Source organism: Lampetra planeri, chromosome 43, assembly GCF_965212315.1.
Source record: "Lampetra planeri chromosome 43, kcLamPlan1.2.h2, whole genome shotgun sequence".
Lineage (NCBI taxonomy): Eukaryota > Metazoa > Chordata > Hyperoartia > Petromyzontiformes > Petromyzontidae > Lampetra > Lampetra planeri.
In genome coordinates, this window is record NC_136149.1 from 6,623,569 (window position 1) to 6,641,020 (window position 17,452).

At 52.7% G+C, this 17,452-nt stretch overlaps 2 protein-coding genes across 4 annotated transcripts; both read right to left on the bottom strand.

Annotated features, from left to right (window-relative positions):
* Positions 1–1,878: 1,878 nt before the first annotated feature.
* LOC144732652 (uncharacterized) lies at positions 1,879–3,208 on the bottom strand. 2 transcript variants are annotated; one of them, XM_078614171.1, is made up of 3 exons: positions 3,126–3,208; positions 2,412–2,579; positions 1,879–2,110 (listed from the first exon to the last, which is right to left on the bottom strand). In XM_078614171.1, exons 2-3 carry the CDS (start codon positions 2,568–2,570, stop codon positions 1,916–1,918), a joined length of 354 nt encoding a protein of 117 aa, XP_078470297.1. In that variant the 5' UTR covers positions 2,571–2,579; positions 3,126–3,208; the 3' UTR covers positions 1,879–1,915. The 2 variants fall into 2 exon arrangements, with proteins under 2 accessions (XP_078470297.1, XP_078470296.1); XM_078614170.1 differs by having other exon boundaries at positions 2,412–2,597; positions 3,126–3,180.
* Positions 3,209–9,943: 6,735 nt separating this feature from the next.
* LOC144732653 (uncharacterized) lies at positions 9,944–11,272 on the bottom strand. 2 transcript variants are annotated; one of them, XM_078614173.1, is made up of 3 exons: positions 11,190–11,272; positions 10,477–10,644; positions 9,944–10,175 (listed from the first exon to the last, which is right to left on the bottom strand). In XM_078614173.1, exons 2-3 carry the CDS (start codon positions 10,633–10,635, stop codon positions 9,981–9,983), a joined length of 354 nt encoding a protein of 117 aa, XP_078470299.1. In that variant the 5' UTR covers positions 10,636–10,644; positions 11,190–11,272; the 3' UTR covers positions 9,944–9,980. The 2 variants fall into 2 exon arrangements, with proteins under 2 accessions (XP_078470299.1, XP_078470298.1); XM_078614172.1 differs by having other exon boundaries at positions 10,477–10,662; positions 11,190–11,244.
* Positions 11,273–17,452: the final 6,180 nt, after the last annotated feature.

A 17,452-nucleotide genomic window follows, 5' to 3' on the forward strand; every position in this document is an offset into this window, starting at 1 on the left:
CGACCAACTCACTCTCGGGCACAGCACCTGGCGGTTTACAGCCCGCCGACCCTATCAAGCACGCACATTCAGGACTAGGCGACAACCGCGACAGGGCATCCGCGTTGGAGTGGCGCAACCCCTTACGGTAAGTGGTCGTAAATTGATAGTCCTGGAGGACTTCCAACCACCGTGACAATTGGCCCGAGGGTTGGGCGACCCTCAATGAATACTGAAGCGCCGCGTGGTCCGTCCGGACCGTAAAATGACGGCCATAGAGATAAGGTCGAAATTGCTGCACAAAAAAAACAATAGTCAGCAACTCGCGACGGGTGATGCAGTAGCGCTGTTCCGCAGGCGACAAAACCCTGCTACCATAGGCGACCACCCGTTCAACTCCCCCAACGACCTGTGAGAGCACCCCCCCAATGCCCGTGTTACTAGCATCAGTATCCAGCAAGAAGGGACTCGTAAAGTCAGGGTAACGTAAGGGCGGGGCACCCACCAAGGCGTCCTGAAGGGAGCAGAACGCGGCCTCCTCCTCTGGCCCCCATCGAAACCTGACTCCTTTGGCTGTTAGAGCGTGCAAGGGTTTGGCAATGGTGGCGAAATGCTCCACGAATCGGCGGTAGTATGACGCAAAACCAATGAAGCTGCGGACCTCAGAAACCGACATGGGCGTTGGCCATGAACTGACACAGTTCGTCTTCGCGGGATCGCTGGAGATCCCCGAAGAATCGGTGGAGATCCCCGAAGAATCGACAATGTGGCCCAAGTACCTTACGGATTTCCGCAGAAGGTGGCATTTCGCCGGTTTAAACTTTAACTTAGCCGAACGCATCCGCAAGAACACCCCTCTTAATCGCTGGAAGTGTTCCTCAAAGGTTTTACTGAAAACAATGACATTGTCAAGATAAATTAAGCAAGTATCCCATTGCAGACCCGACAAAACCAATTCCATAAGGCGCTGAAACGTCGCGGGAGCGGAGTGGAGTCCCATGGGCAACCGATTAAACTGGAACAGGCCCCCTGGGGTCCGGAATGCTGTCTTAGGTTTAGACTCATCGTCGAGTGGCAGCTGCCAGAATCCCGACAGTAAGTCAAGTGTAGAAAAATACCGCGTCCCGGACAATGCGTCCAGGGACTCGTCCATTCTGGGGAGCGGATACGCGTCGGCCACGGAGATTTTATTCAGGCGACGGAAATCTACACAAAATCGCAAGGACCTGTCTTGCTTTTTAACCAGAACGATAGGTGCTCCCCACAGACTGGATGAGGGTGAAATGATGTCGGCCGTCAGCATGTCATTGACGGCCGATTGAACGTGTTCCTTCTCGGCAGGACTCAGCCGGAAGGGATTCTGCCGGACTGGTGCTGCATTTGCATAGCGACCTGATACGTGACTTTTTCAGCTCGTTTACCACGAGCTCAGCTTTGGGGGCATGCACTGCAGATTCTCGCGTTTTCACATCAATTCACAGGTTTAGCCTCAATGAGCACACCGGAAGAAAACCTTCCATTTAAATCACTCGCCAGGCGTGAGACTGGAAATTTTTTTGTTGCATTTTCTTTCCAAGATCCCATACATCTTAAACGGAAACGTTACACCTATTTGTCTGGAATAAAATACATTTCAGGGATGTACCTGTTTTCGGAGAGCAAATGGGTGTTAAGTGCTACCCAAGACAGACCTATTTTGAAACAGTACATAGGCCGATTTTGCCAAACATCTGTGAGAATAATACATGCTCGTTGCTCTTTGTGGCCAACAAACCTAGGGAGTACCATTAAGCCCACCGCCATTGCCCGTAACCAAATTTGCATCAAGAAAAGAGCCAGCCACAACCACTGCTCGCCGATTCAACTTCACACGCACGATTCACCAAGACCAGGAACAACCAGTTTGCCAGAGATTTTATTCATATTTTAAAGGCATTTATTTTGGTTCATCAGCAACAATGGGCGTGCCACGGGGCCCCTTGGTGAGGAACACGCGCTCATGGAACGGGGCATGGCCGGCCACGAGAATCCGCGTCCACGTGGCCATGAACGCTTGGAAGTCCACGCTGGCGCCTTGGTTCTCATGAAGATCCCCCATGATCTTGCGCACTTCATCCGGGTGGCAGGCGCCCTGCAGTAGTGACAGTTTGTTACAGGCAATACACCAATAACTCTGCTCAGTGCTGTAGGAGCAACAATCAACGTGCGATGGTGGCCATTAAAAGCCGTCAAAATCAACCCCTAGCAGTGGCTACACGCGCTCGAGCAACGGACTCGAGCGCCGGCTCGAGCCTTCGCGGCTACAGGCCGTTGGGCTCCCACAGTGCGCGATCTCAGGGCCGAACAGCTGTGCGATGAGACGCAGTCAGCGACGCGAACTGCTCAAGAAACCCGTGCGCAGTGCCGCCGCGCGAAGCCCGCTGGAAACCCACCGCCAGGTAGGGCCGCATGTGCTTCACGAGCAGTTTCTGCAGCACGTGCTTCCTCATGGAGATGCTCCCCGCGCCTCCTTCACAGCTGGCGCAGAACTCGCGCACGAAGATGTCCATGACAGCGCTCAAATCCTCCATGGCGGCAGCAGACGAAGGCATCACGAGGTTCTTTAAATGAACACGTACCTCATTACAACGATGAAGGAAACAAAAAACAAAAACAAAAACCACAATCACCCGCATATCGCCTTTAGACTTGTGAGAATCTATTCAAGGCCAGCACACCACACGAAGGTGGTTGGCCAGCACTACGCCCGTCCACCTTTGTCCTTTTAGAAAAGTTCACAACCACACCGTCTCATTTGGCGGCCAAGTCGACCAAAGGAAGGCCCAGGACTGGTGAAGAATACTTCGTGATACTCGGCCAATACCTGCACTCGGGTCACCGAGTTCATGATCCCAGCACGCCAACCGCTACACTACCGCTCACATTACACACGCGTATACAATCTACACAGGTTAACTCAAAGGAGCAACCCTCCACAGAATACGAATATTTCTTTCTGGAGACAGCCGCGAGATTAAGTGGCTTTTTTAAACAAATCAGGACCCAGACTTGAGCAGCTGCCTCGATCTCGAACCAACGCGACAAATCCACGGATGCCGTCTCCACGGGGTCCCGCCGCATTCAAGACGCCAAGAAACGGCACTCACCAGGATGTAAAGACCACCAGCGACCACAAAAGTCCTCTCGCGTGGGGCTTAAATACTCACCTATGCTGGCGACGTCACCAATTACCGCATTCACCTGTGTTGGTGACGTCACTGATCATTGTCTGCACCTGTGCTGTGGATGTCAATCATCATCGTATCGACCTGCTTTAGTCACGTCACATGACTCATCGAGTCTCCGTGTGCAAATCTGACCAATCCCGCGCGTCCGCTCATTCAGACGAATCCCTTATGCGTGCGGGGTAATGGTGATGATGGATGCAGTGACAATGATGATTGATAATGAGAAGGAGGAGGGTGGCTGAGTTTGACTTTTTCTGTGATGTTCACTATTGTTGTGAAGACGCCACTCACCGTTCTTGCCGGGAAACTTGATCACAAATCCAATGCGAGTCACGATAGCTTCTAAATTAATCTACTTGAGCCGATTCAGGCGACAAGTAACGCATTCAACATTTATTTTAGTGCAATGTATTTTGGATTTCTCGTGACGAAATTGTTTTGGTCAGATTTCTATTTTATTTATTCAGTACTTTCATTGACAAGAACATTTCGGTGATCCAGGTCACTTGCAAATGAGACTTTATCCTGGGTTCTTGGAGTTTTCATCTCATCTGGTTAAATAAAATACATTTCACTTTTCTAATGTTTTGATTCGTGTGGTGTTGATTCACCATACTTCACCACTGTGGTAAATCGGTGTTGGTGAATGACGCAGTTGTTTCTGGTGAGATTAATGTTTGCTTTATTCTGTACTTTAATTATTATTATTGTTATTTAGCTGATCTAGGTCACTTCCAAATTAGACTTTATCCTGGTCTCTTGGATTTTTCATCGCATCTGGTTACACAAAAGACATTTAAATTGATGATTGACCATCCTTCACCACTGTGGTAAATCGGTGTTGGTGAATGGGATGAGGGGTAGGGGAAGGCTGGGCCATTTGAGTAGTTGCCTAATGTCCCTGAAATCCAGACAGATCTCGCACTCTAGCCCCTCAGACACCGCACTGGGATTGGCACCATGCGGCTGCACATCGAGTGGAAATGGGGCTCTGAGCAGTGGCGCCACCAGAGCGCGGCCTCTCGACTTTCAGCCTTCAGCAACAAAATGACTGAAACCTTCCCCTTGGTCAGACTCCGGAACCCATACCAATTCACGTGCCAGAACCGCATTATTCAACCCATTTATCCTTCGGCGTCATCAACATTCATCGCGAACTTACCGAAATGAGAACCCCGCGTGCATTACAGACGCTGCTAGCACGATTTTGCGTTTCCTGCAGGACTCATTAAACTGCCACATTGTTTTTTGTTGTTGCAACAAACATTCCACACCTTTTTAAATCCTTTATATTAAGTTCGCTTGCTTGCTTGCTTACGACCGTGTAAATCTTTCGGTCGTTTTTTAATCCACTTCCCGTGATCCAATCGAGCTGACATTTTCCACACAGACTCGTTGTGCGTGACAATTAATGTTCGTGAAACATTTTTTCCAAAATTTTACACTTTTTAGACCAAAAAATTTTCTTTTACATTTATTCAAATAGAACTCATTCATGGCTTTGGCTGAACGTCACAGTGTAGGAGCACAGAGCGTGACACCTCCGCAGGCCGTGGCGGAGTAGCGCAGTTGCTAGCGCCCTCGCTTCCCATGCCGAAGGTCGCGGGATCGATCCCCGCGTCCTCCACAGGCGAATAATTTTTTTTACATTTATTCAAATAGAACTCATTCATGGCTTTGGCTGAACGTCACAGTGTAGGAGCCCAGAGCGTGACACCTCCACAGGCCGTGGCGGAGTAGCGCAGTTGGTAGCGCCCTCGCTTCCCATGCCAAAGGTCGCAGGATCGATCCCCGCGTCCTCCACAGGCGAATATATTTTTAAATCCTTTATATTAAGTTCACTTGCGCGCTTACGACCATGCAAATCTTTCGGTCGTTTTTTAACCCACATCCCGTGATCCAATCGAGCTGACATTTTGCACACAGACTCGTTGTGCGTGACAATGGTCGTGAAATTTTTTTCCAAAATTTTACACTTTTTAAGACAAAAATATTATATTTAATTACCAATTGCTTAATGGTGGCATGCAATCATCTGACCCATAGGTGGCAGCCATCTCAAGCCAGAGGACGAGAGGACTCTAGCCGCCACGCATATAAAGGATTTATAGTGAAAAACTTTGTTTTTACGGGTTATACGTGTTCAATATTGTGACTTCGGTCACCTTTCATTCGTAATCATTGTGATGTTTCCCAGCTGTGTGCCTCGAGCAGAGATCTCCAGGTGCATATGTAGTATAGTAAACTACGGCGGGAGACCACTTGACGGGTAACACACTTTATTAACACTTGGTTGCCACAATAACACGTGTGGTCACTACAGCTCACGCTACACGTTCCACCCGACACGTGTGGTTATTACAGCTCACGCTACACGTTCCACCCGACACGTGTGGTTACTACAGCTCAAGCTACACGTTCCACCCGGCTACACACACACGGGCATTCCAGCCCCGTAGCATCCGGGGGAACCTCTAGACCCACCCCAGCTTGGGTATGGGTTACGACCACTGGGTCCCGCTGCCCGGTCCTCACACGGACGTCCGGCCCCCGGGTCCCAAGATCCAGCCTCTGAGCCACACAGGGCCCCGGACCTTACAAGGACAGCGGGACTAGGTGTCTCAGGGCCCTATCTCTTCCTCCTCCGTCTTCCGTCTTCACTGGTCACCAACAACTCCCCGAGCGCCCGCGCGCACCACCTTATATAGCCCTCCACTCAAGGAGACGGAGCCTATGCGGACCGCGATGTGAGCACCCACCCTAGTCGACCAATCATCACGCGCTGCCACACGATCCCTTCTTCCAGCTTGTGTCAGCGCACATAATCAATCACCACGCGCTGCCACATGATCCATCACTGTCAGCGCGCGTCACCAACACATAGCCAATCACCATCACATAACCCATGACCCCGCGCTGACCTACGATCCCTCACCGTCAGCGCGTCACCAACACACAGCCAATCACCACGTGCTACCCCACAATCCCTACTGCCAGCGCGTATCACCACTACATCACCCCCCCCCCCACATAGCTCGCAGCAAGCCCGGCTGCCAAACAACAACAAAACAACAACAAAAAACCCCACTCCCCAAGTGTGCCCCGTAACACAACAACAACACAACACAACAACAACCTATGTACAAACCGACGAGCAACACAATAAAAGTTATTCCGAAAAAAAAAACGTGTCCAGTGTCTCCTTGACTACCGATCCGCCTTCCGCACGCTCCTTGAATGGGTGATAAAGCGGTCGAGCGGACGGGGAACGTAGTGACGAGACGCTCCGGCCACGTCGGCCCGCATCCCCACCCCATTTATTCGGTCAGGAAAAGTTGCACGACCTAGCGCGAGTCCGCCTGGCCGGTCCGTCGTACGGGACGAGACGCTGTCGACCGTCCGGTGCCTCTGGCAGCCCGGGAAGGCACGGTTCGGGCCTGGAAAAACCGGCCGTGCTGCGGGGATCCGGTCGCCGGTGGTCGGCAGCCGTCAGTTCCAAGACACCTGGGAGCGGATCAGGCGAAAACATGTGAGGATCAGGCGAAGAAATTTCCCTCTCCGGGTCGTCGGTCACATCACATGCTCGGTCATCACGACACAAAGGAAAACCATATGGTGGCGAGAACGGTTTCAGTGGGGAGGGGTGAACGTACCACCGGCGCTTTCCCCATTTTATCTGAACACACTGGGGGCGTGCAACCCGCACGACCTCCACGGGTCCCCGCCATGACCTCAACAATTTAGGCGCCGTAGCCAAAGGTGCATGAGGGCAGTGCAGCCAGGCCCTATCGCCCGGTTTCCAATCGTGCACGGACACCTTCTGTGCTGGCAAGCGCTCGTTGGCGACTTGCCGAGATCTCGAATTAAGCCATGCGGCCTCCCGTGCCTCGGCGAGTTTAGCAATGTTAAATTTAATATGGTCGGCCAATTTGGAATTAGGCCGTGGCACGGAAAGTCCCAGCTGAGTCTCCATGGGCGGATCGGCCTCTCGACCATACATCAGATAAAATGGGGAAAACCCCGTAGCTGCATGGGGGGCCATTCTATACGCGGCGAGGACCCCCGGGACCTGCAAGTCCCAGTCAACCTGTGCCTCGCACACCTGCTGGCACAACATGGAGGTTAAAGTCCTGTGGAGTCGCTCCACCATCCCGTCAGTCTGTGGGTGGTACGGGGAGGTACGCACCTTTTTAGTACCCAAAAGGTCGCACACCTCCTGCAGCAATTTACTCGAAAAATTCTTTCCCTGGTCGGTCAGCAAGCGTTCGGGAGCCCCCTTGTCCAAGACGTAGCCTTGGACATAAGCGTCCGCCACGGCCGCCGCTGACTGGTTGGCGAGTGGCCACGCCATAGGCCATCGGGTAAAGTATTCCACACCAACCAACAGGTACTTGTTACCCCTAGGCGTGACAGGAAAAGGCCCCAAAATATCCAGCGCAACGAGCTCGTTGGTGCGCGAGACCTGAATAGACTGCAGAGGTGGATTTGGCGCAACGGGCGGTGGTTTCCGTTTGGCGCAATTCACACACCCCTTCAGTATATTGACCACATCGCTCCCCATCCCCGGCCAATAATAGTCACGCTGGAGCAGAGCAAGCGTTTTGTTTACCCCCAGATGTAAGAGGCGTTCGTGTGCGGCCAAAACAACTTTGCCCCGCATAGCGGAAGGCACGACGAGTGCGTGCCGCCGGGACATATTGTCCCACCTCATTAGCAGGCCCTGCTTGAGCAGCCAGGAGCCAGCCCGTGTTCGACCCTCCTCGGGACCCCCGCCCTACGACGCAACGCGAGCAGGGAGCTGTCAGCCATCTGGAGTCGGCCCCACTCAACGAGAGACAGTGAGAGTAGCGAGTCCCCGCCCGCAGGGGTAGCGGGAACGTCAACCATCGGCGCATTCATGGCCGCGACCAACTCACTCTCGGGCACAGCACCTGGCGGTTTACAGCCCGCCGACCCTATCAAGCACGCACATTCAGGACTAGGCAACAACCGCGACAGGGCATCCGCGTTGGAGTGGCGCAACCCCTTACGGTAAGTGGTCGTAAATTGATAGTCCTGGAGGACTTCCAACCACCGTGACAATTGGCCCGAGGGTTGGGCGACCCTCAATGAATACTGAAGCGCCGCGTGGTCCGTCCGGACCGTAAAATGACGGCCATAGAGATAAGGTCGAAATTGCTGCACAAAAAAAACAATAGTCAGCAACTCGCGACGGGTGATGCAGTAGCGCTGTTCCGCAGGCGACAAAACCCTGCTACCATAGGCGACCACCCGTTCAACTCCACCAACGACCTGTGAGAGCACCCCCCCAATGCCCGTGTTACTAGCATCAGTATCCAGCAAGAAGGGACTCGTAAAGTCAACGTAAGGGCGGGGCACCCACCAAGGCGTCCCGAAGGGAGCAGAACGCGGCCTCCTCCTCTGGCCCCCATCGAAACCTGACTCCTTTGGCTGTTAGAGCGTGCAAGGGTTTGGCAATGGTGGCGAAATGCTCCACGAATCGGCGGTAGTATGACGCAAAACCAATGAAGCTGCGGACCTCAGAAACCGACATGGGCGTTGGCCATGAACTGACACAATTCGTCTTCGCGGGATCGGTGGAGATCCCCGAAGAATCGACAATGTGGCCCAAGTACCTTACGGATTTCCGCAGAAGGTGGCATTTCGCCGGTTTAAACTTTAACTTAGCCGAACGCATCCGCAAGAACACCCCTCTTAATCGCTGGAAGTGTTCCTCAAAGGTTTTACTGAAAACAATGACATTGTCAAGATAAATTAAGCAAGTATCCCATTGCAGACCCGACAAAACCAATTCCATAAGGCGCTGAAACGTCGCGGGAGCAGAGTGGAGTCCCATGGGCAACCGATTAAACTGGAACAGGCCCCCTGGGGTCCGGAATGCTGTCTTAGGTTTAGACTCATCGTCGAGTGGCAGCTGCCAGAATCCCGACAGTAAGTCAAGTGTAGAAAAATTCCGCGTCCCGGACAATGCGTCCAGGGACTCGTCCATTCTGGGGAGCGGATACGCGTCGGCCACGGAGATTTTATTCAGGCGACGGAAATCTACACAAAATCGCAAGGACCTGTCTTGCTTTTTAACCAGAACGATAGGTGCTCCCCACGGACTGGATGAGGGTGAAATGATGTCGGCCGTCAGCATGTCATTGACGGCCGATTGAACGTGTTCCTTCTCGGCAGGACTCAGCCGGAAGGGATTCTGCCGGACTGGTGCTGCATTTGCATAGCGACCTGATACGTGACTTTTTCAGCTCGTTTACCACGAGCTCAGCTTTGGGGGCATGCACTGCAGATTCTCGCGTTTTCACATCAATTCACAGGTTTAGCCTCAATGAGCACACCGGAAGAAAACCTTCCATTTAAATCACTCGCCAGGCGTGAGACTGGAAATTTTTATGTTGCATTTTCTTTCCAAGATCCCATACATCTTAAACGGAAACGTTACACCTATTTGTCTGGAATAAAATACATTTCAGGGATGTACCTGTTTTCGGAGAGCAAATGGGTGTTAAGTGCTACCCAAGACAGACCTATTTTGAAACAGTACATAGGCCGATTTTGCCAAACATCTGTGAGAATAATACATGCTCGTTGCTCTTTGTGGCCAACAAACCTAGGGAGTACCATTAAGCCCACCGCCATTGCCCGTAACCAAATTTGCATCAAGAAAAGAGCCAGCCACAACCACTGCTCGCCGATTCAACAAGACCAGGAACAACCAGTTTGCCAGAGATTTTATTCATATTTTAAAGGCATTTATTTTGGTTCATCAGCAACAATGGGCGTGCCACGGGGCCCCTTGGTGAGGAACACGCGCTCATGGAACGGAGCATGGCCGGCCACGAGAATCCGCGTCCACGTGGCCATGAACGCTTGGAAGTCCACGCTGGCGCCTTGGTTCTCATGAAGATCCCCCATGATCTTGCGCACTTCAGCCGGGTGGCAGGCGCCCTGCAGTAGTGACAGTTTGTTACAGGCAATACACCAATATCTCTGCTCAGTGCTGTACGAGCAACAATCAACGTGCGATGGTGGTCATTAAAAGCCGTCAAAATCAACTCCTATCAGTGGCTACACGCGCTCGAGCAACGGACTCGAGCGCCGGCTCGAGCCTTCGCGGCTACAGGCCGTTGGGCTCCCACAGTGCGCGATCTCAGGGCCGAACAGCTGTGCGATGAGACGCAGTCGGTGACGCGAACTGCTCAAGAAACCCGTGCGCAGTGCCGCCGCGCGAAGCCCGCTGGAAACCCACCGCCAGGTAGGGCCGCATGTGCTTCACGAGCAGTTTCTGCAGCACGTGCTTCCTCATGGAGATGCTCCCCGCGCCTCCTTCACAGCTGGCGCAGAACTCGCGCACGAAGATGTCCATGACAGCGCTCAAATCCTCCATGGCGGCAGCAGACGAAGGCATCACGAGGTTCTTTAAATGAACACGTACCTCATTACAACGATGAAGGAAACAAAAAACAAAAACAAAAACCACAATCACCCGCATATCGCCTTTAGACTTGTGAGAATCTATTCAAGGCCAGCACACCACACGAGGTGGTTGGCCAGCACTACGCCCGTCCACCTTTGTCCTTTTAGAAAAGTTCACAACCACACCGTCTCATTTGGCGGCCAAGTCGACCAAAGCAAGGCCCAGGACTGGTGAAGAATACTTCGTGATACTCGGCCAATACCTGCACTCGGGTCACCGAGTTCATGATCCCAGCACGCCAACCGCTACACTACCGCTCACATTACACACGCGTATACAATCTACACAGGTTAACTCAAAGGAGCAACCCTCCACAGAATACGAATATTTCTTTCTGGAGACAGCCGCGAGATTAAGTGGCTTTTTTAAACAAATCAGGACCCAGACTTGAGCAGCTGCCTCGATCTCGAACCAACGCGACAAATCCACGGATGCCGTCTCCACGGGGTCCCGCCGCATTCAAGACGCCAAGAAACGGCACTCACCAGGATGTAAAGACCACCAGCGACCACAAAAGTCCTCTCGCGTGGGGCTTAAATACTCACCTATGCTGGCGACGTCACCAATTACCGCATTCACCTGTGTTGGTGACGTCACTGATCATTGTCTGCACCTGTGCTGTGGATGTCAATCATCATCGTATCGACCTGCTTTAGTCACGTCACATGACTCATCGAGTCTCCGTGTGCAAATCTGACCAATCCCGCGCGTCCGCTCATTCAGACGAATCCCTTATGCGTGCGGGGTAATGGTGATGATGGATGCAGTGACAATGATGATTGATAATGAGAAGGAGGAGGGTGGCTGAGTTTGACTTTTCTGTGATGTTCACTATTGTTGTGAAGACGCCACTCACCGTTCTTGCCGGGAAACTTGATCACAAATCCAATGCGAGTCACGATAGCTTCAAAATTAATCTACTTGAGCCGATTCAGGCGACAAGTAACGCATTCAACATTTATTTTAGTGCAATGTATTTTGGATTTCTCGTGACGAAATTGTTTTGGTCAGATTTCTATTTTATTTATTCAGTACTTTCATTGACAAGAACATTTCGGTGATCCAGGTCACTTGCAAATGAGACTTTATCCTGGGTTCTTGGAGTTTTCATCTCATCTGGTTAAATAAAATACATTTCACTTTTCTAATGTTTTGATTCGTGTGGTGTTGATTCACCATACTTCACCACTGTGGTAAATCGGTGTTGGTGAATGACGCAGTTGTTTCTGGTGAGATTACTGTTTGCTTTATTCTGTACTTTAATTATTATTATTGTTATTTAGCTGATCTAGGTCACTTCCAAATTAGACTTTATCCTGGTCTCTTGGATTTTTCATCGCATCTGGTTAAACAAAAGACATTTAAATTGATGATTGACCATCCTTCACCACTGTGGTAAATCGGTGTTGGTGAATGGGATGAGGGGTAGGGGAAGGCTGGGCCATTTGAGTAGTTGCCTAATGTCCCTGAAATCCAGACAGATCTCGCACTCTAGCCCCTCAGACACCGCACTGGGATTGGCACCATGCGGCTGCACATCGAGTGGAAATGGGGCTCTGAGCAGTGGCGCCACCAGAGCGCGGCCTCTCGACTTTCAGCCTTCAGCAACAAAATGTCTGAAACCTTCCCCTTGGTCAGACTCCGGAACCCATACCAATTCACGTGCCAGAACCGCATTATTCAACCCATTTATCCTTCGGCGTCATCAACATTCATCGCGAACTTACCGAAATGAGAACCCGCGTGCATTACAGACGCTGCTGGCACGATTTTGCGTTTCCTGCAGGACTCATTAAACTGCCACATTGTTTTTTGTTGTTGCAACAAACATTCCACACCTTTTTAAATCCTTTATATTAAGTTCGCTTGCTTGCTTGCTTACGACAGTGTAAATCTTTCGGTCGTTTTTTAACCCACTTCCCGTGATCCAATCGAGCTGACATTTTCCACACAGACTCGTTGTGCGTGATAATTAATGTTCGTGAAACATTTTTTCCAAAATTTTACACTTTTTAGGCAAAAAAAAATTCTTTTACATTTATTCAAATAGAACTCATTCATGGCTTTGGCTGAACGTCACAGTGTAGGAGCCCAGAGCGTGACACCTCCGCAGGCCGTGGCGGAGTAGCGCAGTTGGTAGCGCCCTCGCTTCCCATGCCAAAGGTCGCGGGATCGATCCCCGCGTCCTCCACAGGCGAATATTTTTTTTTACATTTATTCAAATAGAACTCATTCATGGCTTTGGCTGAACGTCACAGTGTAGGAGCCCAGAGCGTGACACCTCCACAGGCCCTGGCGGAGTAGCGCAGTTGGTAGCGCCCTCGCTTCCCATGCCAAAGGTCGCAGGATCGATCCCCGCGTCCTCCACAGGCAAATATAATTTTAAATCCTTTATTAAATCCTTTATATTAAGTTCACTTGCTTGCTTGCGTGCTTATGACCGTACAAATCTTTCGGTCGTTTTTTAACCCACTTCCCGTGATCCAATCGAGTTGACATTTTCCACACAGACTCGTTGTGCGTGACAATTAATGTTCGTGAAAATTTTTTCCTAAATTTTACACTTTTTAGGCAAGAAACATTTATTTTACATTTATTCAAAGAGAACTCATTCATGGCTTTGGCTGAACGTCACAGTGTAGGAGCCCAGAGCGTGACACCTCCACAGGCCGTGGCGGAGTAGTGCAGTTGGTAGCGCCCTCGCTTCCCATGCCAAAGGTCGCGGGATCGATCCCTGCGTCCTCCACAGGCGAATATATTATTAAATCCTTTATATTAAGTTCACTTGCGCGCTTACGACCGTGCAAATCTTTCGGTCGTTTTTTTAACCCACTTCCCGTGATCCAATCGAGCTGACATTTTGCACACAGACTCGTTGTGCGTGACAATGGTCGTGAAATTTTTTTCCAAAATTTTACACTTTTTAAGACAAAAATATTATATTTAATTACCAATTGCTTAATGGTGGCATGCAATCATCTGACCCATAGGTGGCAGCCATCTCAAGCCAGAGGACGAGAGGACTCTAGCCGCCACGCATATAAAGGATTTATAGTGAAAAACTTTGTTTTTACGGGTTATACGTGTTCAATATTGTGACTTCGGTCACCTTTCATTCGTAATCATTGTGATGTTTCCCAGCTGTGTGCCTCGAGCAGAGATCTCCAGGTGCATATGTAGTATAGTAAACTACGGCGGGAGACCACTTGACGGGTAACACACTTTATTAACACTTGGTTGCCACAATAACACGTGTGGTCACTACAGCTCACGCTACACGTTCCACCCGACACGTGTGGTTATTACAGCTCACGCTACACGTTCCACCCGACACGTGTGGTTACTACAGCTCAAGCTACACGTTCCACCCGGCTACACACACACGGGCATTCCAGCCCCGTAGCATCCGGGGGAACCTCTAGACCCACCCCAGCTTGGGTATGGGTTACGACCACTGGGTCCCGCTGCCCGGTCCTCACACGGACGTCCGGCCCCCGGGTCCCAAGATCCAGCCTCTGAGCCACACAGGGCCCCGGACCTTACAAGTGTAGTATTCTTGAATGAGGCAGAGACTTCGTAGAGGCCACACGCTTTTATTCCAATAACACTAGTCCTCCGGACTCACTGGGGGAACAGCCCAACCACACAACCTAGGGAGGTACAGCCTCCGGCTCTCTTCTCCTTACTCCCCTTCCCTAGCCTACAGCTACCCAGTTACTCTCCTTCCCTAGCCTATAGCTACTCAGCCCACTCAGTCCCAGCAGGGCGGCATCCTCGAGGCTTGGGGGTCCAGGATCTCCGGCCGCACCTCCTTCAGCTTCTCCTGAGATTGACCCCCTCCGCTCTCCGGGAGCCGTCTTATATCTCCTCCCTCTGAGGGGCGGGGGTGTCTCGGGGCCCTGGCTCTCGCCAGCCCCCTCCCCTCAGAGCGGTTCCAACCACCTCTCGTCCCTGCCGGTCCGGACCGGTCCAGACCAGTACGTACCTCTCCCCTAGCTTGTGTGACCTGTGTCAACCTTGGTGTCAACCTTGACCACGACATCACCCCCCCCTACACAGCACGCAGCCGTCCCGGCTGCATCACTATCCACATCCCAACCCTAACTCGCGAACCAGGAATTCTGAACACGACAAGAACAATGCGTGAGCCTCAACACAACAGTAACAACAACAGAACAGCAACCACAACCGTCCCCAATAATTTACCCCAACCCCCCTGTACACAAGAACACCGCGGACACACCACACCAACGAACAAGGTGACTCGAACACCCAGGCTCCGCGAGGAGGCAGTGTGTCTGCGACAGGTCTCAGGAGAACCTGAGACCCTTCGAACGAGTCCGTGTGGCGGGTCCATCGCCAGAGGCCAGCGTTCCTTGCGGAGGGTCAGGAGGGCCCAAATGACGGGCGTCCGGCACGTCCCGAGGCCCCGGGGACAAAGCCCGCGAGCCGTCTTCCTGCTGGACAGGCGGCCGGCTCGCTTCCCGCTCCTCCGGTGAGGCCACCCTAGGTGGACTCACACCTGCAGCATCCGAAAGAGTGGCAGGGGGTGTCGGAACAACAAGGGGGTCGCGAGGCCCTTCCCCCAACCTGCCGGACACGTCACGCGGCCGGCCCCTGCGAGATGAAGATGTGTGAGTGCGTGGTGTGACATAGGGCTTCAGGCGCGAGGGGTGCACGTACCAAGAACGCCGTCCGCACGCGACCCTAACACACTGGTCCCGAACGACCCGAATAATGTCGACCGGCCCCCGCCAGGGCCGCAGCAATTTCGATGACGTTGACAGCGGCACCTGCGGGCAGTGCAGCCACGCCTTATCCCCTACCGCCCATTTATACCCCGTAACCCGGCGATCATACAGACGCTCATTGGCCCGTTGCCTTGCCCTGGAATTTTCCTGCGCGGCCACCCTCGCCTCGACCAACTTCCGAATATTGAACTGAGCGTGTTCGGACAGTTTCGAGCGAGACGCCGCCGACTGGACCCGCAATTGCACCTCCATGGGGGGGTCGACATCCCTGCCGTACATTAAGTAGAAGGGCGAATAGCCCGTGGCCGCGTGAGGCGCCAACCTATATGCGGCCAGAACTCCGGGAATCCTCAGGTCCCAATCCAACTGTGTGTCGTCTACCTGATGACACAACATAGAGGTAATGGTCCGGTGTAGACGTTCGACCATACCATCGGTCTGCGGGTGGTAGGGGGAAGTCCGGACCTTCTGCGTGCACAAAAGGTCACAAACCTCCCGCAGAAGATTGGACGAAAAGTTCTTTCCCTGGTCGGTTAGCAGCCGTTCCGGGGCGCCCTTATCCAGGACGTAGCCCTGGAGAAACGCCTCCGCAATGGCTGCCGCCGACTGGTTGGGGAGGGGCCAGGCCATAGGCCAACGGGTGAAATATTCAACCCCAACCAGCAGGTACTTATTACCCCGAGCGGTGACAGGGAAGGGACCCAGAATGTCAAGGGCCACCAGCTCGTTAACCCGGGACACCTGAATGGACTGAAGGGGTGGGCAAGCCGCCCTAGCCGGGTGTTTCCGCCGCGCACACTGCGTGCAACTATTCAAAAGGTCGGCGACATCGCGCGCCATTCCCGGCCAAAAAAAATCCAATTGCAGTGTAGCGAGCGTTTTGTGAATACCCAAATGCAGGATGCGTTCGTGCGCCGCCCACACGGCCCTGCCCCGCAGAGCGGTGGGGACGACGATTTTGTAACGCCCCGAGCTGGCGTCCCATGACATGAGGAGACCCTCCCGCAAGCTGACAGTACCTACCCTTCCCTGACAATCTCCCCCTCTCTCCGCACGACGGCGTAACCTGAGGAGGGAATTGTCTTCCATCTGGCACCGTCCCCATTCGTCCAGAGGCAGATCTAGGAGCGAGTCGCGAGCGACCAACACCTGTGAGTCCCCCTCGGTGACAGGTTCCCCATCGACCACCCCTGCTGCCGCCGCCAAGGGGGAAGCCGGAGCGGTACTCGTGGCCGATTTGCATCTCCCCGAGCCCATAAAACACGCGCACCCATCACCCGGAGGGAGGCGTGACAAGCCATCCACGTTTGAATGTTGTGTCCCCTTCCGGTACACCACCGTGAACGTGTAGTCCTGTAGGACCTCAAGCCAACGTGACAGCTGGCCGGACGGCTGGTCTATTTTCAACGCATACTGTAGCGCGGCGTGATCTGAACGAACCGTAAAATGCCTACCGTATAGGTACGGTCGATATTGTTGAACAAACACGACAATCGCGAGCAGTTCACGGCGGGTGACGCAATAACGTTGTTCTGCCGGAGACAGGACTCTACTGCCGTAGGCAACGACCCGTTCGACCCCGTTGACCACCTGCGAAAGCACCGCGCCGATGCCGGTATTGCTGGCATCGGTGTCCAGGATGAAGGGCAATGTGAAATCGGGATAGCATAAGGGAGGAGCTCGGACAAGGGCATCGCGAAGCGCCCTGAACGCCCTGTCTTCCTCTTCCCCCCAATGGAATTTAGCCCCCTTAGCCGTCAGAGCATGAAGGGGTTTGGCGATCGTCGCAAACCCCTCAACAAACCGGCGGTAATAGGACGCAAAGCCTATAAAGCTGCGGACTTCCCCCACAGACGTGGGCGTGGGCCACGTTCTTACACAGTCAGTTTTAGCAGGATCGGTGGCTATACCCGTAGAACTGACAACGTGGCCGAGGTACCGCACCGATTCACGCAACAGAAAACATTTCTGAGGCTTAAATTTAAGGTTAGCCGATC